General features: G+C 40.6%; 2 protein-coding genes across 2 annotated transcripts in view; both read left to right on the forward strand.

Annotated features, from left to right (window-relative positions):
* Nucleotides 1-6,618, forward strand: part of LOC138978190 (adenosine receptor A3-like) — a 46,280-nt gene extending 39,662 nt beyond the window's left edge. Inside the window, exon 6 of the mRNA XM_070350856.1 lies at nt 1,808-6,618. Within this exon, the coding sequence (XP_070206957.1) occupies nt 1,808-2,202 (395 nt within the window). The 3' untranslated portion in view covers nt 2,203-6,618. The remainder of the gene's footprint in view (nt 1-1,807) is intronic.
* Nucleotides 6,619-16,550: 9,932 nt separating this feature from the next.
* LOC138978217 (adenosine receptor A3-like) overlaps nt 16,551-23,616 on the forward strand; it is a 24,312-nt gene continuing 17,246 nt past the window's right edge. The window contains exon 1 of the mRNA XM_070350882.1: nt 16,551-17,102. Coding sequence (XP_070206983.1) covers nt 16,980-17,102 — 123 coding nt within the window. The 5' untranslated portion in view covers nt 16,551-16,979. The remainder of the gene's footprint in view (nt 17,103-23,616) is intronic.

Genomic DNA, 23,616 nt, shown 5'->3' on the forward strand with positions numbered 1-23,616 from the left:
GAAGAAGCTACCACACTTGCTCGTGATTTTGTTTCTGTGGTAGCAAACATTAGATATAAGATAAAACCACATTTGAATGTAGTGTATCAACCTTTAAATCTGTCATTGGAGCCGTTTTGCATGAAATAAACGAATAAAACGTTGCGCTATTCTGTACCCATTTCAGACTCGACGACGACGCTGATCCTTATCATACCATGGCGCTGATTGTCATCATGCGATTTCAGCAGAACGTACATTGTTTTTTAAATTGCCAACTAACTAGACCTCTGCCAGGTATAGGACGCACAGACATGATCAAGAAACGACCGAAGAAAAACTTACAGGAAATATTGTGCTTCTGTCTGTCTTCGTGTGTCAAAAAAACACGACAACACGATGGAAAATAGCATAAGGAAGCACTACCTGCGGCTTATTTGCTATAATGCTGCGTGCATAGGGAAGTAAATCTCGTAAAAATGTATATGAGGATGTGCACTGATATCTTTTACAGCTGTATATACAATAAAGTATTCATTAACAAGTCTTGTTAGTGCTTTTTTAGACGTTTTTTTAGGACACCCACGTTTTCTTGATCACGTCACAGCACTATAGAAACAGGGTCGCTGCTCGGTTGGCGTGCTTCTTAGTGTATCCGGTGTCATTTCGTCAATGGAGTTTGCGATGGGTATTGTGCTGCTGATCAATTGTATTCGTTTAGGGCAGAATATACCTGCGCAGTTTCAGCGGCACAGACGACGCACTGCATATGCTGCGATAGGGATTATGACGAGTACTTGGCCTGTTTTCCTTTCACACAACGTGTAGCGGGCTGGGGTAATCTGCAGTGCGTCGTCTGTCCTGCTGAAGTTACATAGGTGAGCGCCGCACATTGATATTAAATGGAATGAATGTCTGTTCTGTGTTGTACATATTATATTTATTCAAGGCAAGGCGACCTATGCGTACTATACATGTATAAATGTATATAATTTTAAACAAGGAATATACCTTCTGGACTTTTAAAACTTTTTATCAGGTGGCTCTGAAATTTTATCAACTTTTATATCAAATGTGATCGATTAAAAAAATCAAATACCTTTTTAACTACCCCATTCCCCCGTAGGAAACTCTGGTCTCAAACATGAAATTACTTTTTAAAACGCAACTTTTTAACCTTTTACCGACCACACCCTGTCACCCTCCAGTCCCCCTCCCCCCATTACGCCCCCCACTTTTAATATCGTATAATAAATCATGTCCCAATATAGGTCCCTAGTTACCTGGGAGGACGTTAAGCCCCATACTCTCTCTCTTAGCTATAATGTTAAAACCCCCCGCGGGTTAGGGGGAAGAATTTACCCGATGCTCCCCAGCATGTCGTAAGAGGCGACTTACGGATTCTGTTTCTCCTTTTACCCTTGTTAAGTGTTTCTTGTATAGAATATAGTCAATGTTTGTAAAGATTTTAGTCAAGCAGTATGTAAGAAATGTTAAGTCCTTTGTACTGGAAACTTGCATTCTCCCAGTAAGGTAATATATTGTACTACGTTGCAAGCCCCTGGAGCAATTTTTTGATTAGTGCTTTTGTGAACAAGAAACAATTAACAAGTGGCTCTATCCCATCTCCCCCCCCCCCCCCCGCCCCCTTTTCCCCGTCGCGATATAACCTTCGTGGTTGAAAACGACGTTAAACACCAAATAAAGAAAGAAATAATGTTAAAGACCAAAAACCCTTTTGGTGTGTTTCATTACCGCAACGTTAGGTTACATTTCTGGTACACTCTTGGCAATACAAATATTACATATTCTGTATTTTGTATTCAAGGTATCGTGATCATTTTGGACGTGGAAGATTACCTGGACAGTTACACGGTGAATGAGAAAGGGACGTTTCTCATGTATTGTTCCACGCTACTTTTCGCCAACTCTGTCGCCAATCCTATTATCTACGCTGTCAAGATCTCCGCCGTGAAATCAAGATTCAGATCCATCTTCTGCAAACAGTGTCGCGGCGAGCCGATTGACTCAACCATGACCCAGGTCATGGACTTTATGCAAAGCAGCAGAACGAACATTGATGTCAGGGTCGGGAGTATCCGGTCATTTAAACTCACAAGTTCGTATACAAATTCGCAAACACATGCTGGCGAAGTCACCATTTTGGAAGAGTTGTCTGGCGAATGTGACGTCAAGAAATCCAAGGGAGACTACTCATTGTAGTGTCTTTGAGAATCATTTCCACAGGTTCACTAACATTTGATGAAAATCTGTGATCTAGCAAATGCGTGCAAGTTTTACCGCTTTCAGGGGGAAACAGTAGCATGAAACGAAAATGAAAACATTACAGAGATAATGTACGATCTGAAAAGATCACCTAAACGCAGTTTTGAATATGTGAATATTCTTACAGGGATTATCTCTTGTTTTATGTCTACGTTGTTGCTTATTTCTATACATGTTTATATCTACGTCTATGTCCATAATTATGTCTATGTCTATGTCCATGAACAAGGGAGTTTGTTTTGTGTGTGTGTGTGTGTGTGTGTGTGTGTGTGTGTGTGTGTGTGTGTGTGTGTGTGTGTGTGTGTGTGTGTTGTTGTTGCTACTCGATTGATTGCTACAGACTTGTCGAGAAAAACCGTAACAACTCATGGTGATAACATGTTCTCTTCATCATCATGGTTTGTCTGTTGTGTATATTGTCGCCCCCTTCGCTAGATCGAGGTTTTGGTGAATGTTTCTGTTGTGACTATAATTACACGTTCCATAAACTAACCCCTCTTGGGTTTTTTCTTTCTTTTTTGTTACATTTAGTCAAGTTTTAACTAAATGTTTTAACATAGAGTGGGAATCGAGACGAGGGTCGTGGTGTATGTGTGTGTGTCTGTGCGTGTGTGTGTGTAGAGCGATTCAGAGTAAACTACTGGACTGATCTTTATGAAATTTTACATGAGAGTTCCTGGGTATAATATCCCCAGACGTTTTTTTTATATTTAGTCAAGTTTTGACTAAATATTTTAACATCGAGGGGGAATCGAAACGAGGGTCGTGGTGTATGTGCGTGTGTCTGTGTGTCTGTGTGTCTGTGTGTGTGTGTGTGTGTGTGTAGAGCGATTCAGACTAAACTACTGGACCGATCTTTATGAAATTTGACATGAGAGTTCCTGGGTATGAAATCCCCGAACGTTTTTTTCTTTTTTTTGATAAATGTCTTTGATGACGTCATATCCGGCTTTTCGTGAAAGTTGAGGCGGCACTGTCACGCCCTCATTTTTCAACCAAATTGGTTGAAATTTTGGTCAAGTAATCTTCGACGAAGCCCGGACTTCGGTATTGCATTTCAGCTTGGTGGCTTAAAAATTAATTAATGACTTTGGTCATTAAAAATCTGAAAATTGTAAAAAAAAAAAAAAATTTATAAAACGATCCAAATTTACGTTTATCTTATTCTCCATCATTTGCTGATTCCAAAAACATATAAATATGTTATATTCGGATTAAAAACAAGCTCTGAAAATTAAATATATAAAAATTATTATCAAAATTAAATTGTCCAAATCAATTTAAAAACACTTTCATCTTATTCCTTGTCGGTTTCTGATTCCAAAAACATATAGATATGATATGTTTGGATTAAAAACACGCTCAGAAAGTTAAAACAAAGAGAGGTACAGAAAAGCGTGCTATCCTTCTTAGCGCAACTACTACCCCGCTCTTCTTGTCAATTTCACTGCCTTTGCCATGAGCGGTGGACTGACGATGCTACGAGTATACGGTCTTGCTGAAAAATGGCATTGCGTTCAGTTTCATTCTGTGAGTTCGACAGCTACTTGACTAAATATTGTATTTTCGCCTTACGCGACTTGTTTCATTTTTTGAATAAACATCTTTGATGACGTCATATCCGGCTTTTTGTAAAAGTTGAGGCGGCACTGTCACACCCTCATTTTTCAATCAAATTGATTGAAATTTTGGCCAAGTAATATTCGACGAAGGCCGGACTTTGGTATTGCATTTCAGCTTGGAGGCTTAAAAGTTAATTAATGACTTTGGTCATTAAAAACCGAAAATTGTTATTAAAATTATTTTTTTATAAAACGATCTAAATTTACGTTCATCTTATTCTTCATTATTTTCTGATTCCAAAAACATATAAATATGTTATATTTGGATTAAAAACAAGCTCTGAAAATTAAAAATATAAAAGTTATGATTAAAATAAAATTTTCGAAATCGATTTAAAAACAAGTTCGTCTTATTCCTTGTCGGTTCCTGATTCCAAAAACATATAGATATGATATGTTTGGATTAAAAACACGCTCAGAAAGTTAAAGCGAAGAAAGATACAGAAAAGCGTGCTATGCAGCACAGCGCAACCGCTACCGCGCTAAACAGGCTCGCCTTTTGTACGAGCGGCGGACTACGGTCATTGTGAAAAAATGCAGTGCGTTCAGTTTCATTCTGTGAGTTCCACAGCTTGACTAAATGTAATTTCGCCTTACGCGACTTGTTGTTGATTTTGGAACGCTGTCTGTTTCAGAATTGTTTTCCTTGCAAAGAACTGCCTCCTTTTCCGTCGTGTGCATGTAGTTGTTAATGGCACGTCCTTACCGTGTATACAATGCCTCTCCCCAGCTCAGATCTGACCAGGCCATATCAATGTTCGTTTTTACATTTAGTCAAGTTTTGACTAAATGTTTTAACATAGAGGGGGAATCGAGACGAGGGTCGTGGTGTATGTGTGTGTGTCTGTCTGTCTGTCTGTCTGTGCGTGTGTGTGTGGAGAGCGATTCAGAGTAAACTACTAGACCGATCTTTATGAAATTTTACATGAGAGTTCCTGGGTATGACATCCCCAGATAATTTTTTTCATTTTTTGGATAAACGTCTTTGATGACGTCATATCCGGCTTTTTGTAAAAGTTGAGGTGGCACTGTCACACCCTCATTTTTCAATCACATTGATTGAAATTTTGGCCAAGCAATCTTCGACAAAGGCCGGACTTTGGTATTGCATTTCAGCTTGGAGGATTAAAAATTAATTAATGACTTTGGTCATCAAAAATCTGAAAATTGTAAATAAAATTATTTTTTTATAAAACGATCCAGACCGGCCCCCGTAGCGCAGTGGTTAGCGCATCGGACTGTGGGCCGGGAGGTCGTGGGTTCGAATCCCATCAGGGTCATGTGGATTTTTCGGGCTACGGTCGGCTCCTACCCAGAGTGGAAGTGCTATGGTTCCTATGGGAAGGCTGGAATCACACAGCCGAGTGTCATTCACTTAACGAATGCGACTTTGAGGGTGCTCAGGTTCTGTTTACCTGACCAACACCGCAGGTGCGGCAGTTCTCGGGCCTGGTTGACACCAGGATATATTATGACAGTAAGCGTAGAGTTCTGCCCTGTCACGTAGTCTCAAACCAAAATTGGAAATCCATAGCATCATCATTATAATCATCCACATCTCATTAATCATCCAAAAAATTATAAATTGTCCTTGCTCTTGTGGCCCTTCATGCCCGGAGCTCTCATGGTGACCTTGGTCTCAGTGTTCCTGTTCCATCCTTCCCTGAAAAGTACTTCTGCTGTCAGTCTTCAACGTGTGACGTTCTGGGGGGTCGACGGAGGGACGTGGTGGCTGTCTGCTCTCTGGAGGGGACCCTCACTCAGTCTGGCTCCGCGACTTAGCAGTCAATGTCGTTAGTAGGGGGCATAGTAGGTGGTAGGCTGCGTCCGTTAGCTCGGGACAGACCCACTACTGAACACTGTCGAAGTGACTCAGCAGAAGTGCAGTGTCATCTTCTGAGGGTAGCCTACCGCAACGACCCGACATCCCTCCCTGGAGCGTCTGTAAAATCGGCAAGTCTGGCAGCGGAACGAAATTCAGATGTGGATGGAGCAGTGAGTGCAGGGACGGGGCGGCGTGAGAGCACACCGGGACAAGGAACAGGTGTAAGGGGGAAAAAAAAATATATATATATATAAAACGATCCAAAATTACGTTCATCTTATTGTTCATCATTTTTTGATTCCCGAAACATATAAATATGTTATATTCGGATTAAAAACAAGCTCTGAAAATTAAAAAATATAAAAATTATGATTAAAATAAAATTTCCGAAATCGATTTAAAAACAATTTCATCTTACTCCTTGTTGGTTCCTGATTCCAAAAACATATAGATATGATATGTTTGGATTACGCTCAGAAAGTTAAAACGAAGAGAGGTACAGAAAAGCGTGCTATGCAGCACAGCGCAACCACTACCGCGCTAAACAGGCTCGTCAATTTCACTGCCTTCTACGGACTACGGTCATTGTGAAAAAATGCAGTGCGTTCAGTTTCATTCTGTGAGTTCCACAGCTTGACTAAATGTAGTAATTTCGCCTTACGCGACTTGTTGCCTATTGTGGCTTTCATATCTTAACACACAGAATTAAGTGATTATGCTCATTGTTATTTGCAATGTTTTGAGTATTTTGAGGTTTAATTGCTGGTCGGTCTGTACTGAGCTACAATGTTTGTTGTGGTTTTGTGTGTGTGTGGTTTTTACTTTTTACCTGGATTTTGTGATCAGGACACGTAAAAAAACCAAAAAACCCTCCCTTTTCCGCTAATAATAAAACCTCTTAAAATTTCTCTTGAAATTGTGTTTGCTTGCAGGGTTGTATCCAGAAGTAGTTTGATTGTGATGTATGAGGTATGCATGTATTGAGGCGTCTGAAAGAGTTAATTCTGCCTCCACCTTTTGCCAGTATGTGGGTCTGTCCTTCTGTCTGTCTCTGTCTGTCTGTCTGTCTGTCTGTCTATCTGTCTGCCTCTCTCTCTCTCTCTCTCTCTCTCTCTCTCTCTCTCTCTCTCTCTCTCTCGCTCCTCTCTCTCTCTCTGGATTAGCAAGGACTTAGTCACTAACTGAAAAACAGAACCATGTGGACCTACTGCTACCATCCTTGGGTAATGATATCTGAAATAATTTTCATTTCTGTAAAAAAAAAAAAAACCAAGAAGAGCAAACGCTCGATCGAGTCACTTTCGCAGTTCTGAATATTATATGAGGCATCAGATGGACAGGAAGAAATTGCTATTCACAACACAATACAGATGTAAATAATTTGATGTAAAGAATAATCCTATAAAGTTTGAATCAAATCCGATGAATAGTTTCAGAGATATGATATTTCAATTTTTTTCCTTCAAGACATACCTGTGACCTTGAAAAAGGTCAAAGGTCACCAAAGCAGACGTCAAAGTGTAGAGGTCACTGGGAGTCACGTTCACATAAAATTTGAGCCCGGTCACTTTTATAGTTTCCGAGAAAAGCCCAACGTTAAGTTGTGTGTTGCCGAACAGAAAAGGCTAGTTATCTCCCTTGTTTTTCTGATAACGTTCGTAAAAGGCTACAGATGTAAATACTTTGATGTAAAGAATAATCCTACAAAGTTTCAATCACATCCGATGAACTTTGTCAAAGATATAAAATGTCTAATTTTTCCTTTGACGCTGACCTGTGACCTTGAAAAAGGTCAAAGGTCAACGAAACCATCGTTAAAGTGTAGAGGTCATTGGAGGTCACGACTAAACAAAATATGAGCCGGATCGCTTTGATAGTTTCCGAGAAAAGTCCAACGTTAAGGTGGTGTCTACGGACGGCCGGCCGGACAGACTAACACTGACCGATTACATAGAGTCACTTTTTCTCAAGTGACTCAAAAACTACAAATCAAATCAAAAACACATTCACAGCTGAAAGAACAACATCGACGGTAACGCGTGTAACGACACCATATTCAAGACAAGATGCTCGGATTTTTTTTTTATTGGTTGTGGAAGTATTGTGTTCCTTCCACTGTTTATTAAAACCCTTCTGGAGCAGATTCGATCGTTACAGGTTCGCCGTAGACAGTGTCTTTTTTAAAATAAACAGGGAAAAGAATGTAATCTTCGAATGAAATCGGATTTTCTTTCTTTCTTTCTTTCTTACTTCCTTCCTTCCATTCCTTCTTCTTTTCTTTCTGTCTTCGTGTCTTTTTCCTGACTTTTTTTCCCTTTGAGCTTTCTTCTAGTCTTAATAATTATGTTTCTTTTTACATTTAGTCAAGGGTACGTTGTGGTGGTGGTGGTGGTGGTGTGTGTGTGTGTGTGTGTGTGTGTGTGTGTGTGTGAGTGTATGAATGTGTGTGTGTGTGTGTGTGTGTGTGTGTGTGTGTGTGTGGGTGTGTGTGTTCGCGTGCCTGTAGAGCAATACCGAGAACACAACTGGACTGATCTTCATGAAACTTTCCTTACAATTTGTACAGATGATATCCCCAGACCAGTTTCTCCCCTTTTTTCGATAACTGTCTTTGACATTTTGATGACGTCATATCCGGATGTTTGTGAAAGTTGAGGCGGCAATGTGTTGATTGAAATTCTGGTCAAGCAATCTTCGATGCATGAAGCCCAAACTATGGGATTGCATTTTGGCTTGGACTTGGAGGCTCAAACATCAATTAAGGAGTTTGGCCATTAAACATCTCAACATTCTAAATAAAATCAAAAGTTTAGTAGTCGACCCAAAAAAGATTTCATCTTATTCTTTATCATTTCCTGAATTCAAAAATATATAGATATACCATGTTTACTCTGAAAATGTACTCACAATTAAAGTAGGGATCACTACGTTCGCATGCTTCGCGGAGGCGCGCTTGACTCGTCTCAGTCTACGGGTTTAGGCTAGCGAAGCCTTTGTACATGCAGTCTTGGCGATGACTGTTTTTAGTGTTGATCTTTGTGTTTCAGACCGACAGATTGACTTAATGTTTTTATATCCCTTCAAGCGACTTGTTTCTTACTTTCTTTCTTTCTTTGGTAACGGTATACATAAAGCACGTGCACCGCATGTTGTCGGGATCAAGAGTAGCGCCAATAGATGACCTGCGAGATCAGCAACGTACAAAGAGGAGGAATCGAGATGGTGCATTGCGCACAATGCTAAACATAAACATGCCGGTGTAACGATCTCATTTTTATCCTCAGCACATTTTTCTCACCCTCCTAGTTGATCTCGCATTACTACTACTCCACATTTATAACCCCCCCCCCCCCCCCCCAAAAAAAAAAAAAAAAAAAAAAAAAAAAACCCACAAATTTTCGTGGTGAATTGTGATCAGTTTTACCCAAAAATACGATTACGTCGAACACGTGCACCGAGTGGTTACGTCCCTTGAATGACGAAATGGCCTTACAAGATTTTGAGATGAAGTAAATGTATAAGTTAAAGTATTTTTTGCTCAACGAATTAGACCCCATGAGTGTAAAGTACCAAATGTCGATAGTCAGTACTTGTGAAGGGAGGGGGTGAATATAGTTAGTGTGGAGTTTGTGCGAGATCAACACGGCCGGTGAGAAAAATGGCCCGGGGAGAAAAATGAAATGGTTTACACCGGCAACCCCATCCTGAACTCAGGTAACATGAGTTACATCCCTTCGGATCTCATTTATTCCTGACAGGATGCCTTTGTTTTCCTTCTCTGGAGAGGAAATCGATTTTTTTTTCTCACATATTTAGAGCTTTTCGTTATGTGTTAATGATATACCGATGTTTTTTTGGAGAAAAAAAAATCCCGACCTACCGACCCTATTTTTTTTGCCTATGTTACCGTAAACAGACTATTTTTTGTTGTTGGCCTAAGCAGATTCGCGATCGTCGATAATGATTTTTCATGGTGTTGTGTAATTTTTGAATTACAAAGGAATTGTTATGAAAGACAATTTCAAGCGAGCTATCTTTCGCGGATGTATTTACTGTGCAAACAACTCTAAATATGGCAAAAGTGTCACGTGCTAATCAACTTTGTCTCGTGATCATAACAAAATGGCTACGGAGCGGACGATGCAACAATATCACGGTCTCAGTCCTTCCAACAGTAGTCTCACAATTTTGACTTGTTTTGACCTTAGAACGATGTCTTTATCATAACTGTGAAGAACAGAACGGAGATCACTGTCAAAGTCGGCCATTCTACAATCACGTTCGTCTTTCGTCTTTTGATCAGAAACATTAGCGAAAAACATATGGGAGATAACTCTGTATTCTTGTTGTCACAAAGATGTGAGTAGCATATTTGTGAGGTGAAACCACGTCGTGTTTTTAACCTCCCTAAATGTTGTACAGGCGAGGGTAGCTGACCGGACTGGCGTTATTCACGTGTTTCGGGTGGTGCACGCAAAACTGGCTTAGCTTGATGTGAGTTGTGTTTGAGACGTGTAGCTGGTCTGAGGTAAATAACGTCACAGCGTGTGAGATTTCCAACCGGGAAGGTTGTTCAGCGTGTGTCAGACTTGTTCTGGGAACAAGTACTCTTTCAAGAGACGGGTCTCTTAAGGTAAATGATTTACTATGTTGTATATTATTGACGTTGGAATACATAGCTGGAGCGTAAAGGTTAGTGTGTATAAAGTGCACCCAATCTTAGTGTGAAGCGTTGAGAGAATTCTTGATGTAATTGTTTCACGGTTTTTCATGGGGAATTTCTTGAACATAATTGCTACGCATTTATGTTATGTTTAAGACGGTCATGCTTTGTATGGGGAGTGTTATTCATTGATTAAGTGTTAGTTTGGATATTGAATCTGTACGGAATGTGAACGTGGAATGAACGAGAATGTATGAGTGGTACATGAACGTTTGGAAGAAGAGATGGTTTTAGAGAATGTTGTATTAAGACTTGGTTTAATTCTTTAGGAGTTTCCATGAGGGATTTCCATGGCGTATAAGGGAGGGACCTTACACGAGAGAAGCGCTAGACGACGGTGGAAGCAAGGGACCACCTCGGCGCAGATGACTAGACGAGTGGAGTCTTCATCGAGACCGGTCGTAGCTGACGACGGTTGTTTCCGCTACGGGCGGAAGGGTTTCTCGGGGAGAAACCTGGAAGGTGTGTGTTGGCATCTTCACTGAGTGAAAGGTGTGTGTTGGCATCTTCAGCGAAAGGTGTGTGTTAGCATCTTCAGCGAAAGGTGTGTGTTAGCAACTCTGTGTGTTGGCATCTGAATTCATTATTCTACGAGGATTCAGCGAGACAAGTAAGTGAACTGGCGACATGCAGTGAGCCGTGATACGAACTCGTGAGTGTCTGTTGGTACCTTCTTGTGTGCGTTAATCTATATTTGAGAAAGTATTGTTATAATATGTATTTACATGCTTTGAGTGAAAGCTGGAAGATTGTGCGAACTGTGTGTTGAAAAGTTGTTCGTATTGATGTATTTAAAGTGAAGAAGTATGTTGTTTTTGGTTGAGGAAATAATGAGCCTGCATCCTCCCAAATTCTGTTTTTGAAGTGTTTGGTGTGAAAGGGTAGAGACAGTGCAAAAGGGCAGAACACGCATAATAAATTCACATGCAAACCACTTCGTGACACTTGTTTTGATAGATTTCGGCTTTTAGACACTTTATTTCCCTGTACTCCGCGGCGTAGCAATTATCCATCCTGTCTGAGAGACATGAGCGATAGCGTGGACCGATGATGGGTGGCCGAGTGGTAACGCACTTGCGCTCGGAAGCGAGAGGTTGCGAGTTCGACCCTGGGTCAGGGCGTTAGCTATTTTCTCCCCCCTTTCCTAACCTAGGTGGTGGGTTCAAGTGCTAGTCTTTCGGATGAGACAAAAAACCAAGGTCCTTTCGTGTACACTACATTGGGGTGTGCACGTTAAAGATCCCACGATTGACAAAAGGGTCTTTCCTGGCAAAATTGTATAGGCATAGATAAAAAAAATGTCCACCAAAATACCCGTGTGACTTGGAATAATAGGCCGTGAAAAGTAGGATATGCGCCGAAATGGCTGCGATCTGCTGGTCGATGTGAATGCGTGATGTATTGTGTAAAAAATTCCATCTCACACGGCATAAATAGATCCCTGCGCCTTGAGTCCGAGTCTGGAGATACGCGCGCGATATAAGACTTCATATAACATAACATGATCATCAGAATGCGGCAACCCAAAATCAAGGAAGAAGGAAAGACGATTTTGTCAACGCGTAGTCAAACTCAATTTTTGTACAATTATAATAATAATAATAATATATGGGAAGTTTTAAGAGCCTAACCTATGGCTCTTGGCCCTCTACAAAAGAACTTATACCGAATAGAACAATTAAATGTACAACCTACATAAAACAATTAACCATACGGACAAAAATCACCACATGTACTGTTCACACAATATTCATATATGCTATAATACACACTAAGCCCTATATATACTCACATACCCAGCGAACACTTTCAACAATCATGCCAACTTTGTGGGAGAGGAGTACGTGCAGAAATGGAATGGAAAAGACATTAGGCCGGATTGGTGTAGTACATGTATTGTGTGAAAACGAAAGTTTTCAACTGTTGTTTGAAAGAGCTGAGAGAGGCGCAGTGTCTGACAGAGAAAGGAAGAGAGTTCCAGAGTGGTGGTGCAGTACATTTGACAAAGCACATCAAGAGTGAACAGTGGAAACAAGTCGTGTAAAGCGATAGCCGTCAACACATTTATAGTCACTCTGCTGTCCTAAACATCAACACTGAACGAAAAGGTCTTCCCCGAGACTACGACCTGGTTGACCGAAGCCCGTCGATCTACCCGCTTGCTTTGCTTGCTAACTTACTATTTCTGTCCCCAGTACTAGCGACTATTTGGAACATAACGTGATATGCTAAGAACGATCTACCCAAGGCTGTCTCTGTATTATGTACACTGAGGACCTAAATTGCATATAACCAAAACTGACGCATTGACCAATCACCGAAGGGCACTGATTTCACAAAAAGGAGTTCCCTACCCAGAATTCCCTTTTGGTTTGGAAAATTTAACAGTTTCTTATGCGTAATGACGCCATATGATTAATTTATAATGTAACGGCAAGCACTGAACCGGCCACAAACCACGCCGGGGGAAGTGTTACAGCAGAAAAATCGCCGTGTGTTACGCTAGCATTCTGCAGTCCGGTTGTCAACCAGGTTTCGAGCGCAAAAGTAGTGTTACTTCCAAACTAATAATTACTGTGTCTTAATTATCGAAGCCAGCAACGTTGATTTGGTCTCAGCGGATTCATGATTGCATGAGGATTAACATGTTATCGGTCTGATTTTTGAGGCTTCTGTTTTAGATTTGTGACAGCGTCGTATTTGTTGATATTGTTCGATTTGGGGATTTTTTTTTTAAATGTGGAGATTACAAGAGGCTTGAAGCAACAAAGGTCATTTGATTAGGTAATGTGATGTATTATAACTGAAATGCATCAATAGCAGTGTCCCAATATGCAAGTGTGTTTGTGTCATCGGCTGAGGAAAAGAGCATGTGTATATTTTTGGTACGCATCGCCGTGCTAGCAGTTACGGCCGCCAGCAGTGCACTGATACGGCCGCCCCGCTTCTCTGTTACGACCGCTGACTGTTTCGGGTACGGCAGCCGGCACTCATTTTATTCGTTTAATAATGTTATTGCCAAAGTTTATGACAGTTTGCAAACAAATATGAACGGGTTTCACAGCACATCGGTTGTGCACCGTCGTGTTATCAGGAATTTTGATTCCCTGCCCTCTTTTATTTAATATCGCATTCGTCACAGTTTATATCTAGAGTTTTTCTATTTCCAAATAAGCGTGCACATAGTTTCACCTGGCATGCACATGACAAGATCAAATGTCAATTATCAATAACAGTCGCTGAAAATCGAATTTGGTAGGCCAGTTTGTCGCAATTTTCTTCTACACTAGCCTAAGCAATGTTACATTCATAATATTGTACCATATCTCCCCTATGTTGTGTAATTTGGGTTTATCTGTACTATGATGTACTGCTGCACAGTAATGCCTTTTCTAAGAGTACCTGCAAATATTGGGATACGGTTCTGTATCCCTCTTCAAAACACGTGGTGTATACGCTTCTGTTCCCAGTGTGTGTTTGTGCATTATGCGCTAAATTCGCGCAAGAAGCGGATTTAACATGTTCAGATCGTACAAATAGGTTTGCTAGATGTAATGTATCATATCAACACATTCCCAAACACGTTTTATTCACACACATACCCCATCACCCCACCCACACACCGCTCCGACCCCTGTCCTAGAGAAAAACGCAAAGGCAATGCATTAATAAAGAAAGAAAATGGGACAATAAAGTGGGGAGATAAAGGTTTTGCGTGTGCTGGCGGTGCGAGTATCTAGCAGTAGCACGAGTATCATATCACTGACACCGATGCTTACTTTTTTTGAAGCATGACGCGCGACGTTGTAAATGGATACATGTATCAAGTTTAAGTGCTGGTACTATACTTGTGGCTTTGAGACCTTCGAAAAAGGTATAGAACATGGAAAAAGCGAACATCCAGATGACAAGTTGAAGTTTAGGTCTCTTGCGCTGAATCCTACCACGGGACGAAGAGGTTACGTTTCGAAAGAATTTGATTTCGTTCCAAAAGAAGTTGACGCAAAAGGATGTGATATAATTGTCTGTGGCGATCAGAAAGTTCGGATTGTCCAGTGTACTGTTGCAGACACATAACCTCCGTGCTAATACGACGTCAAGAAAGAAGAAGACGACAATTTATCAGAAGATGTAAAACTTCTACAGTCTCTCGAGCCTGCGGTTTCCAAGTGTTTAAAGTCTTGTGGGCAGCTATCATCATGGGTTCGTTTTAACCAAATGCTTACGAAGGGTTCTTTCCCAGTGGACAATATTTCTTTTCAACTGTTCATGGACCTTGTAGCTTTTCTTGGAACAGAGACGACTGTACAAATGCCCCTTAACAAGTTGTAAATGAGATTTTGAACACGTTCATACGAGGTCGGTCCGGATCTCAGCTGTGGCAGACTTTTAATCCAAGTTGACGAATGAAAACACGTCGTGTAACATAAAACCAATACCTTTTTGTACATTTTTAGGCCTTTCAAAATAGAATTGAATACACAGGATTTTTCCTCCACAGACACTGTTAGTCATTAACGAAATTCTTCGACTTATACAGGGATAATTCAGTAAGACTCTCTGTCTTGCATAACTTCTCGCCATCATGGTATTTTGCCGACCAAAATTGGTTAACCACGCTTACGCAAGCCGTGAAGACCGACATCTATTTATACGAAATCTTTCACTCATGTTTCACGAGAAAGACATTATAAACACTGAGATAAGCTGCAGGTGCTTGAAGAACGTAGTCCGGGCCTGATTTGAGCACAATAATTTATGGTAAAAGAAAATTGCGACAAATTGGCCTACCAAATCGATTTTCAGCGACTGTTATAGATAATTGACATTTGATCTTGTCATGTGCATGCCAGGTGAAACTATTTGCACGCTTAGTTAGAAGTAGAAAAACTCAAAATATAAACTGTGACGAATGCGATATTAAATAAAAGAGGGCAGGGAATCAAAATCCTGATAACACGACGGTGCACAACCGATGTGTAGTGAAACCCGTTCATATTTGTTTGCAAACTGTCATAAACTTTGGCAATAACGTTATTAAACGAATAAAATGAGTGCCGGCTGCCGTACCCGAAACAGTCAGCGGTCGTAACAGAGAAGCGGGGCGGCCGTATCAGTGCACTGCTGGCGGCCGTAACTGCTAGCACGGCGACGCGAACCAAAAAAATACACATGCTCTTTTCCTCAGCCGATGACACAAACACACTTGCATATTGGGACACTGCTATTGATGCATTTCAGTTATAATACATCACATTACCTTTGTTGCTTCAAGCCTCTTGTAATCTCCACATTTAAAAAAAATCCCCAAATCGAACAATATCAACAGATACGACGCTGTCACAAATCTAAAACAGTAGCCTCAAAAATTAAACCGATAACATGTTAATCCTCATGCAATCATGAATCCGCTGAGACCAAAATTAATAAACTTTGTTGGCTTCGATAATTACGCCACAGTAATTATTAGTTTGGAAGTAACATTACTTTTCCGCTCGAAACCTGGTTGACTACCGGACTGCAGAATGCTAGCGTAACACACGGCGATTTTTCTGCTGTAACACTTCCCCCGGCGTGCAAACGGGCGTCGACAGAGACAATGATCATGAGAAATGTTACAAGCTTGTAGGATGATAGGCTTTGTGCAAACAGCCATTTCAGTCTGCAGCGGCTTTATTATGGAATGGTATAGATTTTCTGCCTACTGTCATCGCCCGTTTTTGGCGGATCATTCAGGTTGTGAGAGTGCAGCTCCAATCAGTAACCATCAGTCGATTGCTGTCCCGTATAAATTATTTACAAACAGAAACAACCACTAGACATTTTCGTTTAAACGACAAGTTAACAGAGTTGCATGTCTGTTACTGCATGGTCCGTGCATGTGTAAGTACAGGCCGGCAAAGTCTCTTAACAAAAACAACACCCGGTGACATAAGTACTGGACCTCGAGTACAAATGAATGCAATGCAAAATTAATGGACCCATCCACTCGCATGAAAAGCTTCAACTAAAACACTTCCGCAGCCTGGTTACAGCCAGTCATATGCCCTGCATCATACATATTCATCGTTTTTACGCCTGGCGACCAATCAGGCCCACAAACACACGGCAGGGCTATTCCTGGTTATTCCTGTTTCACGTGGTTTTTTTTCTTCAGTTTTGATTATTGCCTACTGTGAAAGCCAGCGACAGATCTCGAATTTGCACCAAAGCGGAGTCGGAATATAGCGTCATCGCACAAATGATACACTATGAATTGACGAAGACGAGTGTTATTTTCCCCCCTAATTGACAGTGTTCGACCCACTTCAGATTGAACTGGACCCATGGTCCGGTCGATCAAGAGGAGAGGAGTTTTGAGCGGATATGTCTATGCCTTGAGAACGGAATTCTGTCGCCCGGAGAAGGCGAAACAATGTACTGATTGCACAAAGTCATTCTTCTCGTCGGGTGAGTGATCGTGCCAATGCTTTGAGAACGGAATTCTGTCGCCCACAGAAGGCGAAACAATGTACTGATTGCGCAAAGTCGTTCTTCTCTTCGGATGAGTGATTGTGAAACTATGGCCAATTTCAACCACACGGAGGTGGATAAAGGCAAAATAGTTTACCAGGCGCTGAATGGATATGGAGTGACAGCCTTTGAATTGGTTGTCAACTTTATAATTGTGAGTAAAAAGAGCGCTTTATGAATTTTTGCACGTCTGCACGCTTGTCTGTTCGTCTGTGCATTATGCATACAGGAGCTGTTTTGACAATGTCTTTATTGTTTGATACGTGTTGACGCTGTTTTGATGCTGTTTTGACACAAACACAAAGGCACACGCAGAGATAGAGAAAGAGGGAGAGCGAGAGAGACAAAGAGAGAGAGAGAGAGAGAGAGAGAGAGACACACACACACACATGCACACACACAAACACACACACACACACATACACACTCACACACTCACACACACACTCACACACTTAATTGTCTCTCTCACACACGCACGCATGTGCGCACATGCACATACACTCAAGCACGAGCGCACACACGTACGCAAGTGCGCGCGAAAACGCAATCATGAAAACCGGATTTTTGTTTACATGAACAAGGAAAACCTTTCACAGTGTGTTTCCTTCTTCCTGTTCAGTGAATAATTCAGTGAATACATTCCTCTTGTAAATTATACGTAGTCAGATATTAACAAGTCGCGTGAAGCGATATAAACACATTTAGTCAAGCTGTCGGCATAAAAGGAACAGATTAACACCAAAAAAACAGTCATCGCCAAGACTATAATAGATAGTCTCGACTAACCACACGGGACCGAGACTAGTCACGCTCGTCTCCGTGTAGCGCGCGAATTCAGTACTAATTTTCTTATTTCTTATTTTCTTTAATTCTGAGCACATTTTTAAAGTAAACATGACATATGTATATATAGCTATTCTGATGAACACGTGGGGGAATTCGGGGGCTGTGATTTGGATGGTCTCTTCCGATCATCAAAGCATAATGCTACGGAAGTCGGCCATTTTTCTCAATATCCAAAAGCATATTGTCAATAACAGACGCATGGTTCCGGTTTACCCACCTGTACCACACGATGTTTCACTGATCGACAACAGCATACACTGACAACTTGAAATTCTTCTCGGGAATGTTTTTCAGCTTTACAAATGTCGATAGCATACCGTTTTCTGCTAACTTCCCGATGAAACAGGACTAAACCTATTATTTTCTGTCCCTAAACACCACAAAATGCCCAAAGTCGAAAGATGTAGTACAAACAGGGGAGTACAACGGAACAGCCGTTTTTGTGTGCCTGTGAGCTTAGTTCACAGTTGCCGATGACTGGCACAAATTTTCGCATTCGGCTTTTCTTATCTCGTAACTCCCGTGCACTAAATACCCCACTTCCCCTCTGAAGTATTGATGTACAACCCATGGCACTAACATTCATGTAGTCGTTTATAACTGAGGTTGAAAAATTCGCTTCATGACGAGACAAGTATAAATGCCATTCACCCAAACTGAAAACGTCGCTGCCGTCTGCTCGCTTTGTACGGATTAGCTGTTCTCTTTTCCTCCCCTTGTTGCATCCTAGTTCTTCAGTTGTTTCTAGTTTTCCGTTGATGTTGTGTTTTGGTCTTCTTCATAAGTAGTCTTGTTCAAAATTAAAAAAACTCAAACTTCTTTTTGTTGTATACGAATGAACTAATAAAAAGCTGTTTAACAGCTGTGTTGTCAAATCGAGTTTTTGTCCAAAGTCAGTGTGGCGCCTGCGCAAAACTAATGCGCACTAAACGGCGTCTGCTATCAAAACCTGAGATCAACGCATCGACGCAAAAACTGTCATTTTGTAAGTTTGGAACAACAAATAAAGGTCAGAACAGCTTCGCTATTGTATTTTCAGCGTAGCAATAGGGTCCGATATTTAGACTCGAACAAGTATAATGCGACTCGTCTTCGACTCGTCGGCATTATACTTGTCTCGTCTAAATATCGGACCCTATTGCTACGCTGAAAACACAATAGCTGTTAATATAGCTATTCTGATGAACACGTGGGGGAATTCGGGGGCTGTGATTGGATGGTCTCTTCCGATCATCAAAGCATAATGCTACGGAAGTCGGCCATTTTTCTCAATATCCAAAAGCATATTGTCAATAACAAAGACGCATGGTTCCGGTTTCTTCCACGTGTATAAAGTACACGCATACCTCGCCAGGTTTGTTTCTGTGACTAGTCGACAGACGATGCCATTTGCTTTGTGTGTGTTTTTGTTGTTGCTTACTGTACATGACATATTTTACACGTAATGTGACATTACGTGTAAAATCCAGTTCTTTAACAGGCAACAAACCTTGCAAATTTCCACTAGCTGCAATCTGAAGCGACCTATCTCTGATTCTAGCAGACGATCTCTCCAATGTTTAACACAAAATCAGCAAACTCTCCTGTCACATAGAACGTCCATTGTATAGTGCAATGTTGAAATGAAGTTACCGGTCTGAAACATTTAGTCGTTTCTTCTGAGACAATCCTTGTTCTCTTATCATCTACAGATTTACCGCAGTCTTCACCACGCGAATTCCCAACAGAAGTCAGACTTTCGAACATACAATATACGTAGGCAAGCATGATACGTCATGACGTCATATGATTCCTAGCATATTGAAGTAATGCTAAACATCCGGTTATCTCGAGTTTTCTCCGTTATACATGTCCGTGGGTTTTTCAATGATCGGTTATTTCCGTGGCTTCATGCGGAAAGGGAACCGTCGTCTGCAATCAACGACATGGACCATCCTGGTACTTGTTGCTGACAAAAACATGATTTTAACACAGAATTTAATGTCAGAATAGCTATATAAACGCTATTGTGGTTTCATCGTAGCAATAGGGTCCGATATTTAGACTCGAACAAGTATAATGCGACTCGTCTTCGACTCGTCGGCATTATACTTGTCTCGTCTAAATATCGGGCCCTATTGCTACGCTGAAAACACAATAGCTGTTAATGTTTTTGAAATCAGGAGAAATTGAGGAATACGATGCAAGCATTTTTTAAACTGCTAGTGAAAATTCGATTTTAATGACAAGTTTAATTAGCAAACTAATTAACTAATTTTTACGCTGCCGAGTTGAAATTCAATCCTATAGTCCGGACTTTGTCGAAAATTGCTTGACCAAAATTTCAATTAATTTGATTGAAAAATGAGGGCGTGACAGTGCGGTCTCAACTTTCACAAAAAGCCGGATATGACGTCATCAAAGATATTTATCGAAAAAATTAAAAATGTGTCTGGGGATATTATACCCAGGACCTCTCATGTGAAATTTCATGAAGATCGGTCAAGTAGTTTTCTCTGAATCGATGTACACACACACACACACACACACACACACACACACACACACACACACACACACACACACACACACACACACACACACACACATACATACATCACGACCCTCGTCTCGATTCCCAATCTATGTTAAAACATTTTGTCAAAACTTGACTAAATGTAAAAAGGCTCCTGTCCTACACACGTTTTAACAGAAGTGTCCGTTAAAAATAAATTCACAGGAAAGAGTCTTATTCTGCACAACTATATTAGATTGTTAGTGTGCGTGGGGTCCTCTTCCCCTATGTACACCCCTCGGTTTACAATATCCTCTACTCGGGAAGGAAGTTATCTGAACATTAATTTTGTTATAAAGATTAAAAAAATATATAAAAACAATATTTAAAAAAAATAAAAACATATCCCACGCTCGACATTTACGGCCTGCCTTAATTGTCATCGGATCACGCTTCGGACCACATGCACAGTCCGGATGATGTGGGTCGTGTGCGACCCATATTTTCTAGAGAAGGGTTCAACCGCCTTTTTGTATGGTATGGGTCGTACACAACGCTCGCATACAAACACGGCATACAAATATAAAGATATAATTAAGTTCTTCTTCGATCGAACTCTGGAACTAACTCTCTCGGGTTTGTATGGGTTACGAAAGAGTGAATACTCTTGCGTGTATTGAGGCAATCTTTCCACACTTGCTCCGTTTCCACTGTGACGTGTTTCAGACACACCCAACGGTTGTGACTGGCCTATAACGTCACTTTGGAATTTGTCCTCCATAAAAGGAAGAGAATTCACTCTTTCACAAAGCATACAAACCCGGAGTTTGTCTATGAAGGAAGGTCTTAAAACATCGTTTCGTCTGTCTAGCCGTGCACCGCACGTAAATATGTTATGGTCATGATTATTTGCAAAAGGCCGAAAAGAGTAATACGAATTTTAAATTTGAGAGGGCAAAAAATACTATTTATCATCGAGGGGGTCCCGGGACGCTCTAAACCTAAAAAGAGCGGGCACCGGGACGCACTAAATTTCCACTATCGTGCGTACTGTAGTCGTCAGTAAAGTATAGTGTAGGCTAGTGCACACATGCGAATTTCACGCTGGAACGATATGGAAAAGTGTGTGTGTGTGTCCCATTTAACAGGGTATAGTTCAAGAATCCTCTTCGAACATTCTGATGAAAAAATACACTTCATATCATACTATTCGCGATGACAATGCATTATATAAACACAGGGAGGTTGCCGGAGAACATGGACTTGGGACCCTCTAAAACTCCGCGTACGGGGTCCATGGACCCTCTAAACATTAACAAGTCGCGTAAGGCGAAATTACTACATTTAGTCAAGCTGTGGAACTCACAGAATGAAACTGAACGCACTGCATTTTTTCACAATGACCGTAGTCCGCCGCTTGTGCAAAACGGAGTGAAACTGACGAGCCTGTTCAGCGCGGTAGTGGTTTCGCTGTGCTGCATAGCACGCTTTTCTGTACCTCTCTTCGTTTTAACTTTCTGAGCGTGTTTTTAATCCAAACATATCATATCTATATGTTTTTGGAATCAGGAACCGACAAGGAATAAGATGAAATTGTTTTTAAATCGATTTCGGAAATTTTATTTTGATCATAATTTTTATATTTTTAATTTTCAGAGCTTGTTTTTAATCCAAATATAACATATTTATATGTTTTTGGAATCAGCAAATGATGAAGAATAAGATGAACGTAAATTTGGATCGTTTTATATAAAAACACATTTTAATTACAATTTTCAGATTTTTAATGACTAAAGTCATTAATTATTTTTTAAGCCACCAAGCTGAAATGCAATACCGAAGTCCGGCCTTTGTCGAAGATTGCTTTACAAAAATGTCAATCAATTTGATTGAAAAATGAGGGTGTGACAGTGCCGCCTCAACTTTTACAAAAAAGCCGGATATGACGTCATCAAAAGTATTTATCGAAAAAATTCAAAAAATTCCGGGGATATCATTCCCAGAAACTCTCATGTAAAATTTCATAAAGATCGGTCCAGTAGTTTGAATCGCTCTACACACACACACGCACAGACAGACAGACAGACAGACAGACAGACACACACACACACACACACACACACACACACACACACACACACACACACACACACCATGACCCTCGTCTCGATTCCCCCTCTATGTTAAAACATTTAGTCAAAACTTGACTAAATGTAAAAATGGGGGTCCCGGGAGCCTCTAGGACGTGCGTCCGTGGGGAGCCCTGAATACGTCCTGGATTTCCTTCACTCTCAAACATAGTCACGGCTAGTCAGTATATGTCTTTAGGTCTGATCAGGTCCAGGCATAATTACGCCAATAGGGATTGCGTTGCCGCATGCTTTTTGCGTATTTTATGCATTGAAAAACAAGCGCGATCCCTGTACCAAGTTTAAATTCCGACGGCCCCAAAATCATAATACGTCACGGGAAACCTGCAATCAGAAATAAAGTAATAAAAGTATAAGTAATGTTATGTCCGACATCATATTTGTGTTATTTTCCAACTAGCGTTCGCTTGAGTTCGTGTCCCTATTGTTTATCGTTGTATTATTGTATCATGTTTGATTTAATAAAACATTGTTTAATCCAAATAAAGTGAAGTCAAGTCTGGCCTCTGACTCTGTTCAAGGAATAACCATGAACACTGAAATAGGACGCGCGCATTCTCTCAACGCCCAAATTCTACTAAAAAGAAATCTGATGCATTAGTTATTTTTGGTTGACATGCGTCTTACTAAACAGAGAAATAAATAAAAACAAGTCGCGTAAGGCGAAAATACAATATTTAGTCAAGTAGCTGTCGAACTCACAGAATGAAACGCAATGCCATTTTACTCGTAGCATCGTCAGGCCACCGCTCATGGCAAAGGCAGTGAAATTGACAAGAAGAGCGGGGTAGTAGTTGCGCTAAGAAGGATAGCACGCTTTTCTGTACCTCTCTTTGTTTTAACTTTCTGAGCGTGTTTTTAATCCAAACATATCATATCTATATGTTTTTGGAATCAGGAACCGACAAGGAATAAGATGAAAGTGTTTTTAAATTGATTTGGACAATTTAATTTTGATAATAATTTTTATATATTTAATTTTCAGAGCTTGTTTTTAATCCGAATATAACATATTTATATGTTTTTGGAATCAGCAAATGATGGAAAATAAGATAAACGTAAATTTGGATCGTTTTATAAATGTTTATTTTTTTTTACAATTTTCAGATTTTTAATGACCAAAGTCATTAATTAATTTTTAAGCCACCAAGCTGAAATGCAATACCGAACCCCGG

The sequence above is a fragment of the Littorina saxatilis genome, linkage group LG1, assembly GCF_037325665.1.
Source record: "Littorina saxatilis isolate snail1 linkage group LG1, US_GU_Lsax_2.0, whole genome shotgun sequence".
NCBI classification, from domain to species: Eukaryota; Metazoa; Mollusca; class Gastropoda; order Littorinimorpha; family Littorinidae; genus Littorina; species Littorina saxatilis.